The following is a 25,131-nucleotide window of genomic DNA, read 5'->3' as shown; positions in this document are numbered from 1 at the left end:
CTTTGGTCTTGCCACATGAGCTTTAATCAACAGCTAGCAAATACGGTGCGGGTAGGATAGCCTCAGGAGCGAAAATCTGATATCAACTTTGGAGGGGACAATTACATGAAATTTTCTCAAGAGCAATTCCTGAGGGGGACAGCAAAAGTAGTGCTGTAACACATAGCCTACATTGTAATATGGTAAATGTATATTGAGGAACCAAAGAAATAAGGTGTTTGCCGTACTCCTAACTACCGATACCCAAAACTACACAACTAATCACAACAGCAATACCATTGCCTTTAACAAATCTTAGTTCAGTCACCAGTTTAAGTTGAGAGTGGGGGTATCCATGGCATTTTCCAATTATGTTCCTATTTTACAAGTCAAAAAAATTGAGAACCTTTCATAATGTTGCCAAACAAAGACTCAACAAACTTACCTGAGACTCCCTGTCTCTGCCAGTCTGTCCCTGCATATCTGTCCACAACTCTGCTGTCTGTGTGCCATCTGTTGCTTGCTCTGCCTAATGACATCATTGTGAAACATTTCCATTAGAATTTCATTTCTTTCTTATGAACATTTTATCAACTAGTCTTTGAGATATTAGGCTACTAGGGTTCTTACTATGCGTATTGTATTGAAAAATACTCTGATGTCCGTCTTTTATTTTTCTGCCATTTTTCTACCTGGCTGGCTGGCTACACACACACACAGTGTGTAGGTTATTTACAGTAGGAGATGGGCTTCTATCATCTTCAATCATTCTATTTGGGCTTCGATCTAAAAGGTAGCTAGCAAATGTGAAAAGGATTAAAATGACAAGAGTTGACAGCTGTATGAGTTCACCATTTACACAACATATGCTGCAACCTTTTGTAATTTTAATAGTTTGTTTCATATTGGCTGGCTTCCAACAATAGCTGAATTTGCAAAGCTAGCGAGCACCAATTCAGTTTCAGTGGGGTTTGCTATAATCTTTGCTACCCGGGTTAAATAAAGGTGAAATAAAATAAATAAATAAAAGTTCCCTTGCGACAATTTAGCTTTTGCAACGAGACCATGAAATATATTTAAGACAATGGTAGAAGAGAGTGTAGTTCTGTTCAGTTTGGACTTCAGTTTATCGCTAACCTTTATCACAGGGACTTTGAAGCACTAACTTACATCATCATCTTCATGCTGATCTTGGAATACATTGACGATAGCAAAGATTCCATCTTTGACGACGCCACATAAATGGAATAGGTACTAGCTAGCTTAATAGTTAATATTTGCGCGCTAGCTCTGCATATTCAGCTAGTGTGTGTGTGCGCGATTGACTGGACGAACCTCATGGCAGTTACGTGCAAACTAAGGAACTGGCAGTGGATCAAACCATTGTGAGGCAATGGGCGTGGGGGTCGCAATCTTTTGAAACTTGAAAACACGCTATTAAGTGTCTATAATCAGCACAATTGCTTTCATTGCGTATTATTAATATTATTTAAATTACATAGTTATGTTTCAGTGATATATTGGGGGGGGACAAATCATATTTTTCCCAGGATGGGGGGGTCGTGTCCCCCCCGTCCCCCCCGGGATTTCCGCCCCTGGATAGCCTACAAGAGAATATTATATATATTCAAAAGGCAGCCACGCGTCGATCATGTCTCCAGAATAAGACACTCGATATTTATTGGAAAGTAGCATCGATCACCGCGTGCACTTTCACCACCTTGTGAAGTGAAAAACTTCTCTGTAGCCTAAAAACTGTTTTTTTTCAGTCGTAGTGGGGGGACCACACAACACATGGTATAACTGTTTACCTCGATATGATTCGTATATCAATATTTTCGCATAAAGCCAAGGCGTTTCCATCGCCATTTCTCGCATCATTCATTTTATCGACCGTCTGGTGTGTGTTGTCGACATTTGGAAAGTTTACCGACAAAATGTGCTGTTATCCGGCCTATCGTGAAATGTTTTATCAGACATACATTACAGTCTTAAAATTGTTGGATGGAAACCTGGTTATAGTAACATGCTGGCGCGACATGCCCTCATGAGCCTTCCCCATCTAAACACACCCTCTCCTAACGTCACATGGATCGGGTCTGGAGTGTAGTTGCGTTACGCCAGAACAACACGGCAGCTGCAGCAATAATGGCTAGAATTGTGTCAAAATAAGAGTTCTTTACTATGAGAGACTGTCCGACCCTCCCTCACTCTCATGGGCCCACACTTTTTAAATTTGGTGAAGATGATTACGATGTAGATTAGCATGATGTGGGAAAATGCAAATAAGACTAGGATGAGTGATGAAGTTCAATAAGAATGAAGAAAAATGTTTTACATGTACTTTTCTGTGTGGAGCACTTTTATTTGGAAGGCTCTTGCCTTTTTGCTGCTAGGTTCACAGGTTACAGAGTAGCCTGTATTCTGTACATAATGAAATTACAAGATTGGACAAGCAAAGGTGAGAATAGAAAAAATTGAGCAAAATTAAGCAGACAATTTTCAATGAAGACATATTCAAACGCACCATATTGTGGCATGAGATTATTTTTTGATATTCCCGTGCAATAATGGAATTTAGTTTTTTATAAATTTGTGCCGATATGGAGTAAAAGTCCGCCATATTCACTCACCACGCCCGGAGTTCAACATTTGGAGGTAAAGATGTGCTGGTATTTAATTATTCATTCTCCACAGATTGACTGCTACCCAATTTGGCTGCTACTGCATTTCTTTGGAGGACCGCAGTTTATATAAAAAGAAAACAACGTGGTCAATTTCTGCCAAAGTTTTTTTTATTTATTCTGGGAATTGCATTTGCGTTATTATTGCGCTTGGCTTTTACTGCCTAGTCTGTACGGCACTGTACTGAAAATCCAAGCTGAGCTGAGAGAATAATTTTTACAAACATAAATATCTTTAAAAATTATAATTGTTTTCTTTCACTTTGGGAATATAGGTTTACCTCTTCGACTCCAAAGTAGCCAAAGTGTTTTCCAAGGGAGTCATGACTTTGAACTCCGTAGGGGCCTGTTGCCTCAGCGAAGAGGGAAAGGAGGCTCGGCGGATCAACGGCGAGATCGAAAGGCAGCTTCGCCGGGACAAGAAAGACTCGCACCGCGAGTTCAAGCTGTTGCTTCTCGGTAAACTAAGTTCTGAATCCCACTCAAAGCACTGATATGACATCGTATCATTATTTTAAACATTGTTTCATTGTATGACTATCATTGTTACATGGTTGGCTCTGTTATTTCAATGTACACGCCTATAATAAACATGGCAATTTAAACTTATATTCAAATTAGATATTGCCAAGAAAACAATGTTTATTGTTGTGCATTGTCTTTAGTACTCTTTGATGTTTATATAACTTGAATATGTTCATACAACTAGCTCACAACTGTCAGCTTGCTGGGAGTAAAATAAATGATAACTCAATGAAAGAATGTTGACAGCAATGTAGTTTGTTAGGCAACTAAGGAAGTGTTACAATTGCTAAAATAAACACTAGGTTGTTTAATTGCAGAGGGGGACACATTTCTTAGAAATCATCGAATCTTGTCATGGATCACCACCCATTAAAATTAGTAGATCAGAAATCTATTCCAGTGACATACTGTACATACAATGCACACACAGTAGCCAAACCCTCTGACACTTTTGTATCAACATTTAATGGCCAACACAGTCCCTCTCTTCCATAGCAGGTGACGAATTGCAATTGCTTTAATCTAAATTTCACTTATAAAGATGACACTATTATAAGCTTAAAATGTGCCTCACTTTCATCAGCAACCTCTGGCTACTGTGTGGGTTAGTGAGACGAGAGCCACTGCACACATTAATGGTGTTTAAAAGTAGGGATTTAAAAGTGAAACTGAGTTAATCTCCAAGCTTTTTTTCTCCCCAGGGACTGGTGAGAGTGGGAAGAGCACCTTCATCAAGCAGATGAGGATCATCCATGGGACGGGCTACTCCGAGGAGGACAAGCGAGGCTTCACCAAGCTGGTGTACCAGAACATCTTCACTGCCATGCAGACCATGATCCATGCTATGGAGACCCTGCAGATCCCCTACAAGTGTGAAGGCAACCAGGTAACCCTTTTGTTGTTTAATCTATACCGACTTTGCCCGTTTATTGTCAACATTTGGTGTTGGCGCCCACAAGTCTGTTGGTGAGGAGTTTTTGCACCATAATACATTTTATGGACCTGTGTTTTTCCGGACCTTGACACCTTGTAATCTCACCTGGAAAAACTATGAGCATTAGTCATAGCCTCTAGTCTAGAGCAGGGATATTCAACCTTGGGTCTGCGGACAACTAGGTGTCCGCGGAGGTACTGCATGAAGTCCCAAAAATAAAAACATAAAAAAGTATATTACTAGCAATCACATAATAAACACATTTTGAATTACATACCTACAGTATAAAATAGGAGACTATCTTATTTCTAATGATGTTATCTTTAGTTCTCAATTCCTAGTATTGAGCGAATTACATTAATTGGAGCTATTTACACCCACTGGAGTACCTGACATAGGCTGTTAAAAAGTACCTGTGAGCACCAATCGCTGCAAAATAATGAATAACTATCTACCAAGTCTATTCATTTAAAAAGGTTGATTAATTCTCCTTGCCATTATCATTCACCTTATGATAAGACATGAAACATATTTCTAACGTATGATGGTGGTCCCTGGGCCACCGGTTTGGCTGGGTGGGAGTGCCTGGGCGAGAAAAGGTTGAAGACCCCTCGTTTAGGGGCTTTCCTGGCAGGTCACATTGTCAGAGAAAACTCCAGACCCTAGCTGTAATGGCTAGGCCCATGTTTGTACAGACCATTTATTAGTTTCTAGAGGCTCGGTGAGGCTTGTAGTAAGGGGTTAGGTGATGTCATTATGATATATGTAACTTTGTTTACTTTCTGCCTAGCTGGTGATGTCATTAGTTACTGAGCAGGATGACAGACAAGGTCTTGTAAAAGGTACACGTGGTTGACTGCTGGCCCACACATAAAGTAGGGAAACTCCATGAGAGACAAATATACTTTGCTGACCTTTTCTATCCGGCAAAACCTCCATATAATAATCATACAAATTCACTGCTATGTGCTGCCTGCCTCACACTAACACCCATTTAAATTCTAGATAGGTTTGAGGCCAAGCTAACACAATCCCGTGCCTGCCATTTACAAGAATGTGATCACTCAGACAAATGCCTCTCTACGTCTCTCAAGTAATGATCTCTTTCCCCTTCTCTTTGTCTTTCACCTTTTTCAGGGCCATGCAAATATTGTCATTGAAGTGGATGTGGAGAAGATCACGTTTACAAATCCGTACATTGACGCCATTAAGAGTCTATGGAATGACCCAGGGATCCAGGAATGCTATGATCGGAAGAGGGAATACCAGCTCTCAGACTCTGCCAAATAGTGAGTAAAGAAGTCACCATTACCAGCCTCTAGTCTAGATTGCCAAATAGTGACTAGACACAGAGACCAGTAAATAACTACTCCCTAACTCTTGCCAAATAGTTTCCACTGTGTCCAATACCAGTTATGTTAAGAAACATCTCATTCTCATACATAACAGGATGTGCAGATTTAGGGAAGCAATGAAGAGGTCCAATGACCAGACTGCTTCCTATTGTGATGCTCGGGTGAAAGATTACGTATCTTATGACCTCTGTGTTTTTCTGAGAAGTGATATAATGAGTAACAGAACTGTAAACAGAATAATAATGATACTAACCCCATCCCTCTCGTGCCCTTTCAGCTACCTGAATTCACTGGACCGTATAGCTGAGTCATCTTATGTGCCGACCCAGCAGGATGTGCTCAGGGTCCGGGTCCCCACCACAGGCATCATCGAGTACCCCTTTGACCTCCAGAGTGTGGTCTTCAGGTAAACATCCACATAGCCTACTACTGTCTCCCTGTCTGGTGAACACAAGTGATCAAGATTATCCTAGAATATTAAACTGTTATCAGAGGCATCATTTTGATTTACTCAAATACAAATTGGCATTGTTCCATGCTTTACAGTTCAGTACATAGTAATGACATTTTAATAACTCATCATAACCCATTAGAAAAAGAGTTTACTCTGTATTCTCTATACCTGCTTGTTGGGCGTTTCCCCTAAACCTCATCGTGCTGTGCTGCTGTTCACAGGATGGTGGATGTGGGTGGCCAGAGGTCCGAGAGGCGGAAATGGATACACTGCTTTGAGAATGTCACCTCCATAATGTTCCTGGTGGCTCTCAGTGAATATGACCAGGTCCTGGTAGAGTCAGACAATGAGGTGAGTTTGGCCATTGCGGTTTCAACAGTCCAAAGCATTATGATGTTCTTAGAGGACATTGTATCAGTCCACAGCAGCCATGTTGGAGCCTCCTGGATAATGCTCCCAGATAATGCTGACCAATGACAGTCTATTTTAATCTGTGCTAACCAACTGTACTGCTTGAATTCATGAATGGGTAGATGGACTGCTAAGAGGCAGAACCATGACATCTTACTAGAAAGTTGGCCAAACTTTCTGCCTCTTGCTATCTCTCTATGACTGGCTCTGTTCTAGTGGAGGAGAGGATCAACCGAGAAAGACAATCAACCAGTCAGTTTGAACATAGAGGCACATTGTTCCAGCGCTAATGTTTAATAAGCCCAAACCTGTTATGTGAAGATGACCCAGATTTCCCCAATTCCCCCCCCCCCCCCAGCTGATCTCCATTCATACGCATTCATAGGGTTGGAGTTGGACCTTGCCTGCTCCCAGATCTCTACTTTAGCCAACCCCTCTGACTGTTGTTGCATGACAACTCCAATTGTTGTAAGAGTTGGCTAAATGCACATACAGATATGGGACCAGCCTACGTGTTCTCTGAGATTTTTATTTTGAGAATACCCTTCGCACTGTTTGAAAGTATTATTTTTTTTTGTAACACACCTGCTACTTGAACTGGACTTTGACCAACTCAGGGTTTGTGCTCAGTGTTCACCTGCAGGGGGAGCCCTTCAGTCACTGTAATAATTATTGGAACCCACTCAAAGCCTGGTTGTTGCACAGTATTTGCATCATACACAATCACTGCAAAGTAATTGTCCACACTGACTGTGTAGATCCAACACCAGCTTGAAGGAATAATAAAAAAAATGAGTTCAAATACCAGTAGTCTCTTTAACATTGTGTGTGTGTGTGTGTGTGTTCATTTTCTTTACACAGAATCGAATGGAGGAAAGCAAAGCATTGTTCAGGACAATAATAACCTACCCATGGTTTAAAGATTCCTCAATCATACTATTCTTAAATAAGATTGACTTATTGCAGGAGAAAATCTTGTTCTCACATCTGGTGGATTACTTCCCTGAATATGATGGTAAGAACTCCTTCTTTTCATGGACCTAATGACAAAATGATAAGAGCTTCATTTGCATGGACCAGCTAAATGTGATCATAAGCTACCAATGCAAAATGGATTAGCATTCAGTGATCGTATTACTGATATAGTGTATAGATATAAACACCCTAAATAAACCCTATTAATAGCATACTCACCATAAATAAAGTATTGTATATACGATGTAGCCGTCAAAAACCATTTACATGACCTTGCCCCTTATGGCCTATAATCGATCCTTGAAGGTGCAATTTGCAACCTCTTTGTCCCCTGTGGCCACAGAAGGACATTCACAAACAATCATGTTTAAACCTCAAGCAGCACACACACAGTTCCAGTTAAGGCAATTGGTGGGCAGTACACTTTCAAAGACCATCCTCTTCTGTCCTGTTGGGCCAATACCTTGTTCCATTAACCGGAAATGAAACAATATTTAATATGTATCGCTTTAGACCGATATAACAATAAAAAAAAGCATCTGTCATAATTTCCTGAATCATAACTAATCGTATCTCCTCCTCTCAGGACCCCAGCGGGACCCACAGGCAGGAAGAGAATTCATCTTGAAGATGTTTGTGGACCTGAATCCAGAAAGCGATAAAATCATCTATTCCCACTTCACCTGTGCCACCGACACGGAGAACATTCGATTTGTCTTCGCCGCTGTCAAGGACTTCATCCTGCAGCTGAATCTAAAGGAGTACAACCTGGTTTAAAGACTCCAGCCGACAGCAGTTAGACTTTTATTGCAATCTGCTCCAACAGCTGCAGCCAGAGACCAGGGCCCGGAGCCATAGTACAAACTTCTTCAGTATGACTGGTTGTCTTCCACTACGGTGAAACCCTACTACCCACAATGGGAGTTGAAGACTGCATCTACAGAGCATTTCCATAAATGGCTGGTTTATTTCCAATGGATTTCAACTGCTCACCACTGCATTTTGTTTTAAATGGGCATCTTTGATTTTGTCCACGGGGTGTGTCATGATGATGAATAATACTGTGCCTTTTTGAGGAAAGATGATTCTGGTGTAGATCGAGAGTTATTAGGAACTCTTTGTAAACCATTCAAAACACATTATAACAGTGTAAACACACTTCAGATGAGAGTTAAAGTGCTTTGATGTGCCACCTGTCTCTCTGAGGACTGTTGACCCATGGCTCTCTTGTCAGACAATGTCTGGTTGACATTTAGATAACTGCTATGCAGCTCTTCACCTTATATCCTCCAGCGGGTCATAGTCGCAGTCTATACATTGTTTACGTATTTAAATGAGTAGTCATTCTCTGGGTCAGAGGATAGAATCAACCATCATAATCATCACCTAGAACGCGTAAACTAGCATACAGGTATTATTTGCACATCTGACACATTTTGTTGTTTTTCTATTGGTGTATACATTGTAAGTGGGGCTTATGTGTTGCCAAAATAGTATTACCTCTATTGACTGAATAGCCTGTACTGAAGTGTGAAATCTGAAGCTGTACCACCACATTTTTAGCTGAAATGTGCTTGACTATCAACACTTTGCAGTTGTAAATACTGTACACGTCAACTACCAGTGTTATAACATAACTATATTTGCCCCCACTAAACAAAGCATCATGATACTGTTCCTCATCCAATAAGGGAAAGTTATCCACTTAGACAAGGTCTATCGTTGATCCGTAACATTGCTTTTTGTCGGTCCTTTGTATTCTCAGTGGAGATGTACTGTATTGCTTTGGCACAGTTTCAGTTCAGGGACAACTTTGATTAGCATTATTGAGTCACTTTCTGGTTTCAAGATCATTTGTGAAAAGGGCTGAAAATGATTCCCCATACAGTGTTTGTGTGTGTGTGTGTCTCTCTCTCTCTATATATATATATATATTGCACTTTGTAAATACAAACTGGTACAGTGACTTCCTGTGTGTTCTCTTGTTTGAAGGTCCTGTAAAATGAAAAGTGTTGTAATTCTTACCTGCTGAATGAGAACGTTGGGTCCAATGACCTGCTTTGAACACAGGCGTTCATTTCTTGAATCATATTTATATATGTAATATGAGAGTACAAATAAATACTAATCAGAAGGTTCTCTGCACTATTTCATTTGTGTCAATCAATCTGTCGTTACGTGCCATTTTTAAAGTCTGTTGAAAATAAAGCATATATATTTTGTTTTTTTTGTCAAATTATTTTTGGAGCAATGTGCATGTTTTGAAATTGTGATGGAATAAATCATTCCAATTTATGCAACATCTTTCTCTGTGCTTTCTTTGCACTATGGTGTATATTTGTGTGATGATTGCCACAGAATCTATGGCATAGAGGGAATGCCATAGATGGTGTTGGAGGATTACACTGCCACTCATTGTTTGTCATGGGTTTTAATGTCTGTCTGCCTTCTCTCCCAGCTCATCTGTGAGAGTTAATGCTCTCTAATCCTTTCAGAGATATCCATCTGGTCAAAGACAGCATGGCTGCAGGGAGAAATGTACTGCTACTGATTTAGAGAGCATATTTCCTGTTGTGGATACAATGTGGTTCACACTGACAGGGACATGAGTGTAGGCCTATAGGATGTGTGTGTCAGCTTCATATTATTTGCACCAAGGAGACCAGGGTGGCTGCTATCATAGTAACACTTTCCTGTAGACTTCATACTCCATTAGGGCTAGGCTACTCCTTTTATGATGTCCTTGTTTCATTGTTCAACTGGCAGGCACACACACGCCTATAAACCCAATGTGTTCCAAATAGCAACAGATCAACCCAGCCTGTGTGGCACTGGTGAGAAACCTTCCCTACTTGGCACAGAATACATGTGACAGAGTGGTCAAATTATAAAGAAATACAACATAACTTTTGTGGGCGGGTTTAGTTTACACACTACTCCAGGTTTCATTTGTTAACTAACCCAGACAGTATAGGGGCCTAATAGAGAATGTAGCTTCGGTAATTTACCTCACCTTACCGGCTTTACCAGCACGGTAGGAATGCGACCCGGTCAGACCGCTCAGCTCTTCACACAAGTAGAATGACTTCTGAATTTTGACAGGCCACCTGTTACGAGTGAGGACGTTGTCTCTCGGGGAGGTCGGTTGGAATATAAATCATATATCCATCTACCTCACCTGAAATACGGACAGCTACAACACAGCACCACGATGGGTGAATGCTGTATGTCAGCGGAAGACTCGGAGAGACTAAGGATACACCAGGAGATTGAGAGACAGCTTCGCCGGGAAAAGAATGAATTTCACCGGGAGAAAAAGTTATTGCTTTTAGGTGAGTCATGGCGTACGCCATCACGGATAATTGGTCATTCAGCGGGACCTACACGTTTTTGCGCGAGGTGTGCCTATTCAACTAGGCTACTTCATGTTGACCGAGTTTATGACATCAAATCATTGTTACTCGAATAGCATAGATAGCGTTTCCAAAAATTATTTGGATCTTGCTAATGAAAAGGTGTCTTTCCTCAAGTGGTAAAGCCTACCAGCCTCCTCTGTGCTATGCGCGTTAGTGTAAACCTTGCTATAGATCAGGTATTCCCAAACTGGGGTACGCAATGCCGTCGGGGGTACGCCAAATAAAAATGTGATTCACATTCACATCTCGCCTGAGTAGCCTCGTTTCACTGCCGAAAATAAAATGAAACAATCTGGTGTTCAGCGAAATAACAACACAAATACAGGTAGCCAAGTCAAATAATTAACATACAATCTCATCAACCGTTACTCTCTCGCGGGAATTCCACTAACGGTCCGTCTGTAGCCAAACGTTCCTGCTGCTCTTTCAAATTGCTCGAAAATGGATAAATGGTTATAAAAAGTGAGGCCTGCGTCCATAGAGACACATACCAGCTCTACTGGTAGTACTGATACTACCAGCAGTACTACACCTGCACCTGTCGACAACACAAGTTGTTCTGCTTCCACGAGCACATCCAATGCTAGCATCAGTCATTCTACATTTGTTCTTGGCCCAGCTAGCATGGACACTGACAGTTATGAACCCGATGCAACCAAACAGCTACTGCCCCCTTACCCGGGAAAGCCCCGAACGACAGATATGGACGTTGGACCATCGAAGAGGCACAAATATGATGAGAACTACATTGATTTGTGGTTCACTTATATTGGGAGTAGTGCCTTTCTTCAGCCACAGTGTGTTATATGTGCATAAGTACTATCTCACAACTCAATGAAACCTTCACTCTTGTGCAGACATTTAGAAACAAAACATGCCAATTTGAAAAATAAGCCACAGGAGTTTTTTGAGCGAGAATTAAGACGACTTCGAGTAGCAACAGATACCATTAATAAGAAATGGCTAGAAGCATCTTATATGGGGAGCTACCAAGTGGCTAGGACAGGCAAGCTCCATACTATTGTGGAGGATTTAATTCTTCCTGCTGCCCTGGATATGGCTGGGAGAATGCTGGAGGAAATAGCCAAATAAACTATACAGACAATGTCTTCATCAAACAACACTCTTTCACATGACACATCAGTGACATGGCAGGAGATGTTTTGAAACAATTAATGCTTCCCATACAAGCCAGTGAATTCTATGTGTTACAGCTGGTTGAGTCAACAGACGTGGCGGGCCTGGCACAGCTCCTGGTATATGTCCGTTATGTTTATGGGGGGTTTATTAAGGAAGACATCCTCTTCTGCAAACCAGGACAATAGGAGAGGATATTTTTAAAGTGCTGGACAGCTTTATGACATCAAATGGACTTTGGTGGTCAAGATGTGTTGGTATCTGTACTGATGGCGCAAAAGCCATGACAAGAAGACATATTGGAGTGGTAACAACGCCACTTGGGTACACTTCTGGAATCCACCGAGAGGCTCTTGCTGCCAAGGGAATGCCTGACAGCTTGAAAGACGTTTTGGACACTACAGTGAAAATGGTTAACTTTGTTAAAGCAAGGTCACTGAACTCTCGTGTATTTTCTGCACTATGCAATGATATGGGCAGCGACCATGTAACGCTTTTACAACATACAGAAGTGCGCTGGTTATCAAGGGGCAAAGTATTGACCAATTTTTTTTAATTGAGAGACAAGCTTAAAGTTTTCTTTACTGACCATAATTTTCACTTGTCTGACCGCTTGCATGATGACGAGCCAATCTGGGTGATGTTTTTTCTCGCCTGAATTATCTGAATCTAGGATTAACAGGGACTCTCCGCAACTATATTCAATGTGCGGGACAAAATTGAGGCTATGATTAAGAAGTTGAAGCTCTTCTCTGTCTGCATTAACAAGGTCAACACAGAGGTCTTTCCATCATTGTATGATTTTTTTTGTGTGCAAATGAACTCAAGCTTACGGACAATGTCAAATGTGATATAGCGAAGCACCTGAGTGAGTTGGGTGCACAATTACGCAGGTACTTTCCCGAAACAGATGACACAAATAACTGGATTCATTATCCCTTTCATGCCCTGCTTCCAGTCCACTTACTGATATCTGAATAAGTGAGCCTCATCGAAATTGCAAAAAGTGGTCCTGTGAAAATTGAATTTAATCAGAAACCACTACCAGATTTCTGGATTGGGCTGCACTCAGAGTATGCCTTGGCAAATTGTGCTGTTAAGACACGGATGCCCTTTGCAACCACGTATCTATGTGAGAGTGGATTCTCGGCCCTCACTAGCATGAAAACTAAATACAGGCACAGACTGAGTGGAAAATGATTTAAGACTGAGACTCTCTCCAATACAACCCAACATTGCAGAGTTATGTGCATCCTTTCAAGCACACACTTCTCATTAACCTGTGATTCACTATTTTCGATGATCAAATAAAGTTTTATATGTAAGATACCTAAATACAGAGCAAAATGATTGATTATTATTATATTATTATTTGTGCCCTGGTCCTATAAGAGGTCTTTGTCACTTCCTACGAGCCGGGTTGTGACAAAAACTCACACTCATTCTTATGTTTAATAAATGTATCGTACAGTGTGTGTATGGCAGGCTTACAATGATGGCAACAAAATTATATTTTGCGTCCTACATACCATTTAATCGGTCAGTAATAGCTAACTTGAAATCATGGATGAACATAACAATTTCATAGTTTGGTATGGGGGGAAATAATCCACCATATTAATGTTTATATTAATGTAACTAGGAAAGACAGTTAAGAACAAATTCTTATGTACAATGACAGCCTAGGAACCGTGGGTTAACTGCCTTGTTCAAAGGCAGAATGACATATTTTTACCTTGTCAGCTCAGGGATTTAATCTAGCAACCTTTCGGTTACTGGCCCAACCCTCTAACCACTAGGCTACCTGCCGCCCTAACCTGGATAACGCTGAGCCAATTGTGCGCCGCCCCATGGGACTCCCGATCACAGCTTGTGATACAGCCCGGGATCAAACCAGGGTCTGTAGTGACGCCTCTAGCACTGAGATGCAGTGCATTAGACCGCTGCGCCACTCGGGAGCCCATAATAATAACCTGGGTGGTTTGAGCCCTGAATGCTGATTGGCTGACAACCAATGACCCAAAAATTTTTTTACTGCTCTAATTACGTTGGTAACCAGTTTATAATAGCAATAAGGCACCTCAGGGGTTTTTGGTATATGGCTAATATACCATGGCTAAGGGCTATGTCCAGGCACTCTGTGTTGCGTAGTGCACAAGAACAGCCCTTAGTCGTGGTATATTGGCCACCTTATTGCTTAAATATAGGCCTACTGTAAGGTAGCCTGCTCTATATTTGAAAGAAACAATGTAGCCTCTAAATTACCTTATTTAGAAATGATACATTTCATTCTTTAGAAATGAGTTCAATATCTAGTCAATGTATCACCTCTATGTTATAGCTAATGCTACCCTGACAGGACACGTTTTATGTCTCTCTGTTTCCATCATAGTTGTTTTCTGTAGAACCCCTAGACAGCTAAATAGGTATGAGTCACTCTAAACCCCATTCTCCACATATTTGATTGAAACCTGTTGAACCAGTGAGTAATTGAGCTGACACTCAGAACAAGGCTACACCGTTTGCCTTGGTGATTTTCAGCCCGGAAAATGATCAGGAATACCATAAGTGTTATTGGCAGAGTAATTACAGTCAGGCAGAATAACAGTAGGCAAAACATTTTATATTACTGTGTATCTCAGAATGATGTAGTTTCAATGTACTGTGCAAAGTGTGTGTGAATGTGTAGTCTACTGATAGTGAGTGGTCCTTATCATTCATAGAACAAGCTACTTGGAGAGTACCTATGACCAAGAAGCACCTATTAAAAGTCTCTATCCTATCATTACACATATCTGTATTAACTGAGTCACCTGCATCTCGCTTCTATCCAAACTGGGAAAGAACATCTAGCCCATTTTGACTCCCTGATCAGCAGATATGGATATGTGTGGTATGTTGACGAGTGGCAGTAGTTGCTCCTGGTTTGCGGTTGAATGCAACAGTCATGAGGCTAGTAAGCCAACAAGACAATGCATTATGCTGTCAGAATTTCTCACAGTTAAATAATGACTAACCACACCCTCCGGACTCCAGAGTGGCGCAGTGCTTTAAGACACTGCATCTCAATGCAAGAGGCGTCACTGCAGTATCTGGTTTGAATCCAGGTTGCATCACATCCCGGCTGTGATTGGGAGTCCCACAGGGTGGCGCATAACTGGCCCGGTGTCGTCCGTGTTTGGCCGGGGTAGGCCGTCATTGTAAATAAGAATTTGTAATTAACTGACTTGCCTAGTTAAATAAAGGTTCAATTTAAAAATGTAAAAAATGATTGTAATAGCTATATGAAGGTCTACTGCCAAAGTCAATTTATTACTTAATATAAAAAAATTGATTGTTCTTAGGCTATTTTAGGACGCGCTAAGCATTACAGGACATTGAAGAAAGGTCTAACCTTCTCGATGATTTCCTGCTCAAATGGTCATGTTAATTGCCAACAAGGTAAAGCATGCAATACATGTGCATGAAGTGGTGTTTTTATGTAACATACACCTACATGTTGCACACACACACACACACACACACACACACACACACACACACAGACTAATGTCTCTCCTTTTCCAGGGACTGGTGAGAGTGGGAAGAGCACCTTCATCAAACAGATGAGGATCATCCATGGGACGGGCTACTCGGATGCAGACAAGCGAGGCTTCACCAGGCTGGTTTACCAGAACATCGTCAAGGCTGTTCAGAACATGATCCAAGCCATGAAGACCCTACAGATTGATTTTAAAGATCACCAGAACATTGTAAGCAGCTTGTCAACAGATTCAATGGCAGCTTGTGTTATAAATTGGCTTGTTGGTTCACAATATCCATTTCCTGGAACATCTACTCTGTGCATGGGTTTTTATTGCCATGTCTAAAACTGTCTGTGTGTGTGTTCTAGAGCCATGCAGACAGACTGAGCATGGTGAAGGCAGATCTAGTGACCATACTGGAGCCATGGCAGGTGGATGCCATCAGGAGACTGTGGAGCGACCAGGGAATTCAGAAGTGCTACGAGCGCAAGCGAGAGTACCAGCTCTCTGACTCTACCAAATAGTGAGATTTGTCTATAGTCTTTACCGACTTACTCAGACTAAGCTAAGGTAGACCTAAATGTACACCTAACAAGTCCCAGCTTCCTGATTTTGCCAAATAGTGAGATTTGTCATGTTTACATACATACGTACGTACGTACGTACGTACGTACATACATACATACATACATACATACCGTTCAAAAGTGTGGGGTCACTTAGAAATGTCCTTGTTTTCCTGACCAATAAAAATAAAAGATTAAGATGGGCAAAAGAGCACAGACACTGGACAGAGGAAGATTGGAAAAAAGTGCTATGGACAGACGAATCTAAGTTTGAGGTGTTGGATCACAAAGAAGAACATTCGTGAGACGCAGAAAAACTGAAAATATGCTGGAGGGGTGCTTGATACCATCTGTCAAGCATGGTGGAGGCAATGTGATGGTCTGGGGGTGCTTTGGTGGTGGTAAAGTGGGAGATTTGTACAGGTTAAAAGGGATCTTGAAGAAGGAAGGCTATCACTCCATTTTGCAACGCTATACCATACCCTGTGGACGGTGCTTAATTGGAGCCAATTTCCTCCTACAAAAGGACAAACTATGCAATAACTATTTAGGGAAGAAGCAGTCAGCTGGTATTCTGTCTATAATGGAGTGGCCAGCACAGTCACCGGATCTCAACCCTATTGAGCTGTTGTGGGAGCAGCTTGACCGTATGGTACGTAAGAAGTGCTCATCAAGCCAATCCAACTTGTGGGAGGTGCTTCAGGGAGCATGGGGTGAAATCTCTTCAGATTACCTCAACAAATTGACAACTAGAATGCCAAAGGTCTGCAAGGCTGTAATTGCTGCAAATGGAGGATTCTTTGACGAAAGCAAAGTTTGAAGGACACAATTATTATTTCAATTAAAAATCATTATTTATAACATTGTCAACATCTTAACTATTTTTTCTATTCATTTTGCAACTCATTTCATGTATGTTTTCATGGAAAACAAGGACCTTTCTAAGTGACCCCAAATGTTTGAACAGTAGTGTATATATATATATATATATAAAGATAGATAGATAGATATTAATACGCACTCCACAATAAGTCAGGTATCTAGCTAGGGTGTTTAGCAAAGTATGTGCCATTGCCAATTCATTTTATTGTTATTTTCATGTCAGTTACCTGAGTGATCTGGACAGAATCGCTGCCCCCTCATACCTCCCCACCCTGCAGGACATCCTGAGGGTCAGGGTCCCCACCACAGGCATCATAGAGTACCCCTTTGACCTCAAGACTGTCATCTTCAGGTAAATGTCCATTGGAGTAATGGTGTCAGAGGCTTGTAAATGTGGATCTGTAGTTGAACCCTAGCTTCTACTTATTTAGTCATGTTAGATCAGTGATTACTTCAAGGAAGGGCGGAGGAAATGAGGGATGCAAGTATTCCCATGTCAGCATTTCAAATGACACCCTAAAAGTAGTGCCTTATAGGGGGAATAGAGTGTAATTTGACATTTTCCCCATGTTGTCTTGATCAGGCTGGTGGATGTGGGAGGTCAAAGGTCAGAGAGGAGGAAGTGGATCCACTGTTTTGAGAGGGTCACCTCCATCATCTTTCTGGTGGCTCTCAGTGAATACGACCAGGTCCTCTATGAGAGTGCCAACGTGGTGAGGATAAACACTTTGACTCTAAGGGCCTCTTAAGTCTTACTATTCTACCACTAACAAACAGAAATGTATTTGTATCTTCATACAACAGTAGGTGAGTGTCAAAGTTTTGCTCTTCATATGTGATGGAGTGTGGATTTCTTTTCCTTCCAGAATCGACTAGAGGAGAGCAAAGCCCTGTTTACAACCATCATCACATACCCCTGGTTCCAGGAATCCTCTATCATCCTCTTCCTAAACAAAACTGATCTTCTAGAGGAAAAGATCTGCCACTCCAACCTGGCAGACTACTTCCCAGCGTTCACAGGTTAGTACACTAGACTAGTTAGTACACTCGTTAGTTATACATTTATGTGTGTATAAGCTATAGGCTACTCCAACCTTACAGACGACTTCCCTAAGTACTATTGTTATTCATGCCTTGATATGTGTGTAAATATCATCTATCTGTCGCATTCAGAGTTGCGGTTAATTCCATCTAAATTCCAGTGAATTGGAGTTCATTTCCATAAAAAAAAAATCCATATTCAATTCAAGCAACAGGAACTGGAATTGACCCCAAATCTAACTGGATTATAGGCTACATGAAATTATTCCTAGGGCTCTATTTTAACAAACCTAACATGCTGACCACACCGCTCGCGCACGTGTTGATTTTGTCCACCCACACCAGACGCCATCAGGACACGCAGGTTGACGTATCAAAACAAACTCTGAACCAACTATATTCATTTGGGGACAGGTCGAAAAGCATAAGCATTGTTTCTAGTAATCTCTCCTCCTTTAGGCTTCTTCTTCTTTGGACTTTATATGTATGGAATCAATATCATGCCAAATGTATTGTGAACACACAGCATGCATTTTGTATTCGTGTATCATGATCTGTACACAAATATAAATCACTTTCCACAAATGTAAATCCCTTTCCACAAATGTAAATCACTATCCACAAATGCAATTCACTATCAACAAACACACCTTTGGATTTGTATTTGTAAATCGATATATTGCATTAGAATTTTTTTATAACAGCAGATATGCAGGCCATTTCCAAGGGCCTTAAGTAAAATGACGGCCAGAAAGATTTGCACATAGGAAAGATATGCGCAAACATGACAGATATTGCAAACCTGCAACTCCATATTTGGAAGTGCTTAGGTCACCTAACTTTTGGCAGGGGTTTGATGACAAGAAATAGACAAAAAGTTCTCACTCGTAGAAAGCGATTTGTAGTCATAGAAAAAAGGTTATCATGTGTAGAAAGCAATGCCTCTCCTGGGGAAACGGTTAGAGGCCTCAGGAATACTTGTGTCTCCTTAATCGTCTGTGCAACATGAGACAGCAGATGGATTATAATCACTTACAATGTATGACATATCCTTCACATTTAGTGGTGCTATCACACTGGCCAGCTAATTCAACCATTTGGGCAATTGTGTTGCAAATATAGAGTAATCTAGGGCTAAGATTTTGATTGTTTACGTTAGACATATGGTTATCATACTATAATTTCTGCAGCATTGAAAGGCAGGTATCAACATGGCCGAACGAGAGGCTGCCAGCGATTTATAGAAATCGCTTTCTATGGGAACAAACTTTTGTTCTACGACTAGAATTCGCTTTCAACGCGTGAGAACTTTTTGTCTTTTTCTTGTTGTCAAATCCCTGCCAAAAGTCAGGTGCATCTCTTTATTACGGCTAGACCTCTCCCCATCTTTACAACCATTGAATCTATATGTTTTGACCATGACAGTTTACAATCTAAGGTAACGCCAAGTAATTTAGTCTCCTCAACTTGTTCAACAGCCACACCATTCATTACCAGATTCAGCTGAGGTCTAGCACTTAAGGAATGATTTGTACCAAAAACAATGCTCTTAGTTTTGGAGATGTTCAAGACCAGTTTATTACTGGCCACCTATACCAAAACAGACTGCAACTCTTTGTTAAGGGTTTCAGTGACTTCCTTAGCTGTGGTTGCTGATGGTATATGGTTGAATCATCACCATACATGGCCACACATGCTTTGTTTAATGCCAGTGGCAGGTCATTGGTAAAAAAAATTGAAAAGAGAAGAGGGCCTAGAGAGCTGCCCTGTGGTACACCACACTTTACATGTTTGACATTAGTGAAGCTTCCATTAAAGAAAACCCTTTGAGTTCTATTAGATAGATAGCTCTGAATACACATTATGGCAGAGGTTGAAAAGCCATAGCACATAAGTTTTTTCAACGACAGGTTATGGTCAATAATATCAAAGGCTGCACTGAAATCTAACAGTACAGCTCCCACAATCTTCTTATTATCGATTTCTTTCAACCAATCATCAGTCATTTGTGTTAGTGCAGTACATGTTGAGTGCCCTTCTCTATAAGCATGCTGAAAGTCTGTTGTTAATTTGTTTACAGAGAAATAGCATTGTATTTGGTCAAACACAATTTTTTCCAACAGTTTGCTAAGAGATGTATTTCCAAGCGGTCTAAAGAGCCAAACAGTTTATCAACAGTCTTGACTACTTGGGGATTGCATTGGGCAGGACAAAAAAATGGCCTTCACCAAGAGGAGGGGAGGCTATGTTTGGTTTTTAATAAAACAAAACAGGGAAAAAACACATGTTTTTTTATGTGTCTAAATACAAATTATATAGGCACCAAAAGCACGTTACTGTTTTTCCATGCATTTGGGCAGTGTGCATCACGGCTGGGTAGATTCTGTTTCTGGTTTCAAAATGAATGCCGTAACCAACCGCGTTACAGCTAAAACCAACTTTTGGTAGGTCTTAAATATCCCTACCTGCGCTGCCTGAAATTAGCACTGCGGATCATGTTTTTAAGGACACATCTGAAATATTTCCACCCCTCCCATCTGAGTGCAAGCGAGCTGATATAAGACAGGTCAATTATCAATCGTTGCGCAACAGTTTGAAAATAGCAGAGCACTGGCGTTAACCAAGCCAGCCAGCCAGCAACAGGTTGAAATTGCCAACAAACGTTTGACACTAGCGCCGTCTTAACGCCAGCCGAAAATAGAGCCCCTAGTGTATTTTACTTACGTTGTTTTTCATACATTTCTTCTTTAAAGGTCCCCGGAAAGATGCAGAGTCCGCTAAGAAGTTCATCCTGAATATGTACAAAGAGCAGCATATGAGGCGTCACAAACCCCTGTACAACCACTTCACCTGTGCAACGGACACAGAAAACATCAGAGTTGTCTTTAAAGCAGTCAAAGACACCATCTTCAGAGAAAACATGTCTAAGTACAACCTGGATTAGGGGTTTAGGACTAGTGTGATTTCAGATCTGTATATGGTACAAAAGTGTTATTTCACTTCCGGGTTCCAGTTTTGGTACAGACATTTAAGTAACTGTGGTCTTGAATTATAAGCTTTCTTAATATAACAAAGCCAGGGATCACAGTCATAGCACCAACAGAAGCACATCAAAATTGTTTTAATATAATCATTTCAAAATATATACTACTTAATAAAATACAATATAATCATTTGAAAAACTCCTGAACATCTTCCATGTTACAAGATGGAGGGTATCAGTAGACTATCCCATCTGCATGACATAACTACTGATGAGACAAATACCCTGAGGAATGTTGTGGACCCTGAATCTCTGCCTGGGGTTCCTGCCATTAAGAGGAACTAAAGGGAAAATATGCCTACAGACAGTGCAAGTTCCTAAGTTTACATTTGTGTTGTAATGTCATGTGTGTGTTTCACATATATGTTTCATTATTTACACTTTCCTTATTTTTAGGTATTTTTTAAACTTTAAATAAATGATTAACTCTGGTCATTCAAAGGATTCTGGAACAGTCACTAGTTTGTTTTAGTTTGTTAATGTGTGTGTTAGCAATAAATCATTCAAATCTACCTTTTGGAGAGTTCTGTCATACTCATTACAGACAGGACAGAGATAGAAATAGAGAAATAACGCATGGTTTAATACAGTAATCGTTTATGATAGCCTATGTAATATAATACAGTTGAAGTCGGAAGTTTACATACACTTAGGTTGGAGTCATTAAAACTCATTTTTCAATCACTCCACACATTTCTTGTTAACAAACTATAATTTTGGCAAGTCGGTTAGGACATCTACTGTGTGCATGACACAAGTCATTTTTCCAACAATTGTTTACAAACAGATTATTTCACTTATAATTCACTGTATCACAATTCCAGTGGGTCAGAAGTTTACACACACTAAGTTGACTGTGCCTTTAAACAGCTTGGAAAATTCCAGAAAATGATGTCATGGCTTTAGAAGCTTCCGATAGGCAAATTGACATCATTTGAGTCAATTGGAGGTGTACCTGTGGATGTATTTCAAGGCCTACCTTCAAACTCAGTGCCTCTTTGCTTGACATCATGGGAAAATCAAAAGAAATCAGCCAATACCTCAGATTTTTTTTTTGAGACCTCCACAAGTCTGGTTCATCCTTGGGAGCAATTTCCAAACGCCTGCAGGTACCACGTTCATCTGTACAAACAATAGTACGCAAGTATAAACACCATGGGACCACGCAGCCGTCATACCGCTCAGGAAGGAGACGTGTTCTGTCTCCTAGAGATGAAGGTCCTTTGGTGTGAAAAGTGCAAATCAATCCCAGAACAACAGCAAAGGACCTTGTGAAGATGCTGGAGGAAACAGGTACAAAAGTATATTTCCACAGTAAAACGAGTCCTATATCAACATAACCTGAAAGGCCGCTCAGTAAGGAAGAAGCCACTGCTCCAAAACCGCCATAAAAACGCCAGACTACGGTTTGCAACTGCACATGGGGACAAGGATCGTACTTTTTGGAGAAATGTCTTCTGGTCTGATGAAACAAAAATAGAACTGTTTGGCCATAATGACCATGGTTATGTTTGGAGGAAAAAGGGGGAGGCTTGCAAGCCGAAGAACACCATCCCAACCGTGAAGCACGAGGGTGGAAGCATAATGTTGTGGGGGTGCTTTGCTGCAGGAGGGACTTGTGCACTTAAAAAAATAGATGGCATCATGAGGCAGGAAAGTTCTGTGGATATATTGAAGCAACATCTCCAGACATCAGTCAGGAAGTTAATGCTTAGTCGCAAATGGGTCTTCCAAATGAGCATTGACCCAAAGCATACTTCCAAAGTTATGGCAAAATGGTTTAAGGACAACAAAGTCAAGGTATTGGAGTGGCCATTACACCAGCTCTGTCAGGAGGAGTGGGCCAGAATTCACCCAATTTATTGTGGGAAACTTGTGGAAGGCTACCTGAAGCGTTTGACCCAAGTTCAACAATTTAAAGGCAATGCTACCAAATACTAATTGAGTGTATGTAAACTTCTGACCCACTGGGAATGTGATGAAAGAAATAAAAGCTGAAATAAATCATTCTCGCTACTATTTCACAATCTTAAAATAAAGTGGTGATCCTAACTGACCTAATATAGGGAATTTACACTAGGATTAAATGTCAGAAATTGTGAAAAACTGAGTTTAATGTATTTGGCTAAGGTGTATGTAAACTTCCGACTACAACTGTATATAATGGAAGGGTTATAATCTTGAATATTGTCGGAGTCACCTCATTATTTGCTTTGTGAATAACCCAGATTGTGTGTTAATTAATTACTGTATACAGTACTCCCAGTTCTTTGTCTGACACTCCCTCATTTACACACACATGCACACACCCACTTGCGTACACACACGCACAGGTGTGGTGGTGGCAGGGCATTGTGGCAACGAACTTTGTGCCAAACAGGTAAAGCTCCTTTCTCTCCCTCTTCCTGTTTAACTGTTGGGACTGATACCAATAACAGAGGTGAGTGACTAAGCAAACATGCACCCGTCCAAAGAGGATCTCCACAGGGAAAGGTGTTCCAACTATGTTGAAGGAAGGTTTATGGTTTACTAACTAGTGTGTGCGACTATTTAATGCACAGAAAATTGGATAGTGTTACCTAGTGTTGATTTTTCAGTGTTACATTTCTAGTGTTGATTCAGGTGTTAAATTAACCTTCTAAGTGTTGGTGTAAATAACCAGTGTTAAACCAAAACCCTGCCCATCATTATAATTCCCAGCATGCTATATTGAAGGCAGATTTTTTTAAATTGCTTATTTCAACAGCTACGTTTTTGAATGTACATTGATTGATAATGCCTCTGAAATAAACTCAGCAAAAAAGAATTGTCCCTTTTTCAGGACCCTGTCTTTCAAAGGTAATTCGTAAAAATCCAAATATCTTCATTGTAAAGGGTTTAAACACTGTTTCCCATTCTTGTTCAATGAACAATAAATAATTAATGACCATGCACCTGTGGAAAGGTTGTTAAGACACTAACAGCTTACAGATGGTAGGCAATTAAGGTCACAGTTATGAAAACTAAAGAGGCCTTTCTACTGACTCTGAAAAACACCAAAACAAAGATGCCCAGGGTCCCTGCTCATCTGTGTGAATGTGCCTTAGGCATGCTGCAAGGAGGCATGAGGACTGCAGATGTGGCCAGGGCAATAAATTGCAATGTCCGTACTGCGAGACGCCTAAGACAGCGCTAAAGGGAGACAGGACGGACAGTGGTTCGTCCTCGCAGTGGCAGACCACGTTTAACAACACCTGCACAGGATCGGTACATCCGAACATCACACCTGCGGGACAGGTACAGGATGGCAACAACAACTGCCGAGTTACACCAGGAACGCACAATCCCTCCATCAGTGCTCAGACTGTCCGCAATAGGCTGAGAGAGGCTGGACTGAGGGCTTGTAGGCCTGTTGTAAGGCATGTCCTCACCAGACATCACCAGCAACAACATTGCCTATGGGCACAAACCCACCGTCGTTGGACCAGACAGGACTGGCAAAAAGTGCTCTTCACCGACGAGTCGCGGTTTTGTCTCACCAGGGGTGATGTTCGGATTCGCGTTTATCGCCGAAGGAATGAGCATTACACCGAGGCCTGTACTCTGGAGCGGGATCGATTTGGAGGTGGAAGGTCCGTCATGGTCTGGGGCGGTGTGTCACAGCATCATCGGACTGAGCTTGTTGTCATTGCAGGCAAACTCAACACTGTGCGTTACAGGGAAGACATCCTCCTCCCTCATGTGGTACCCTTCCTGCAGGCTCATCCTGACATGACCCTCCAGCATGACAATGCCACCAGCCATACTGCTCGTTCTGTGCATGATTTCCTGCAAGACAGGAATGTCAATGTTCTGGCATGGCTAGCGAAGAGCCCGGAGCCATGTCTGTGGAACTTTTTCAGTTTATGTCTCAGTTGTTGTATCAGCATCCAGGAGTCGCCAGCATCCCGGAGTTGCCTCTTCACTGTTGACGTTGAGACTGGTGTTTTGCGGGTACTATTTAATGAAGCTGCCATTTGAGGACTTGTGAGGTGTCTGTTTCTCAAACTAGACACTCTAATGTACTTGTCCACTTGCTCAGTTGGGGCCTCCCACTCCACTTTCTATTCTGGTTAGAGCCAGTTTGCGCTGTTCTGTGACGGGAGTAGTACACAGCGTTGTACGAGATCTTCAGTTTCTTGTCAATTTCTCACATGGAATAGCCTTCCTTTCTCAGAACAAGAATA

At 41.2% G+C, this 25,131-nt stretch overlaps 2 protein-coding genes across 4 annotated transcripts; both read left to right on the top strand.

The window, feature by feature from the left end:
* Nucleotides 1-1,626: 1,626 nt before the first annotated feature.
* Nucleotides 1,627-9,539, top strand: LOC106562028 (guanine nucleotide-binding protein G(q) subunit alpha). 3 transcript variants are annotated; one of them, XM_014126557.2, is made up of 8 exons: nucleotides 1,627-2,440; nucleotides 2,939-3,122; nucleotides 3,890-4,074; nucleotides 5,260-5,411; nucleotides 5,755-5,883; nucleotides 6,153-6,282; nucleotides 7,204-7,357; nucleotides 7,904-9,539. In XM_014126557.2, exons 2-8 carry the CDS (start codon nucleotides 2,987-2,989, stop codon nucleotides 8,092-8,094), a joined length of 1,077 nt encoding a protein of 358 aa, XP_013982032.1. In that variant the 5' UTR covers nucleotides 1,627-2,440; nucleotides 2,939-2,986; the 3' UTR covers nucleotides 8,095-9,539. The 3 variants fall into 3 exon arrangements, with proteins under 3 accessions (XP_013982032.1, XP_013982030.1, XP_045544703.1); XM_014126555.2 differs by having other exon boundaries at nucleotides 1,632-2,637; XM_045688747.1 differs by lacking the exon at nucleotides 1,627-2,440 and having other exon boundaries at nucleotides 2,664-3,122.
* Nucleotides 9,540-10,219: 680 nt separating this feature from the next.
* LOC106562041 (guanine nucleotide-binding protein subunit alpha-14) lies at nucleotides 10,220-21,438 on the top strand. Its single transcript, XM_014126574.2, has 7 exons — nucleotides 10,220-10,649; nucleotides 15,438-15,622; nucleotides 15,763-15,917; nucleotides 17,066-17,194; nucleotides 17,426-17,555; nucleotides 17,709-17,862; nucleotides 20,637-21,438. Exons 1-7 carry the CDS (start codon nucleotides 10,529-10,531, stop codon nucleotides 20,825-20,827), a joined length of 1,065 nt encoding a protein of 354 aa, XP_013982049.1. The 5' UTR covers nucleotides 10,220-10,528; the 3' UTR covers nucleotides 20,828-21,438.
* Nucleotides 21,439-25,131: the final 3,693 nt, after the last annotated feature.

This window comes from Salmo salar, chromosome ssa01, assembly GCF_905237065.1.
Source record: "Salmo salar chromosome ssa01, Ssal_v3.1, whole genome shotgun sequence".
NCBI classification, from domain to species: Eukaryota; Metazoa; Chordata; class Actinopteri; order Salmoniformes; family Salmonidae; genus Salmo; species Salmo salar.
The sequence above is the reverse complement of the archived record's forward strand: the minus strand, read 5'-3'. Positions and strand labels throughout refer to the sequence as shown.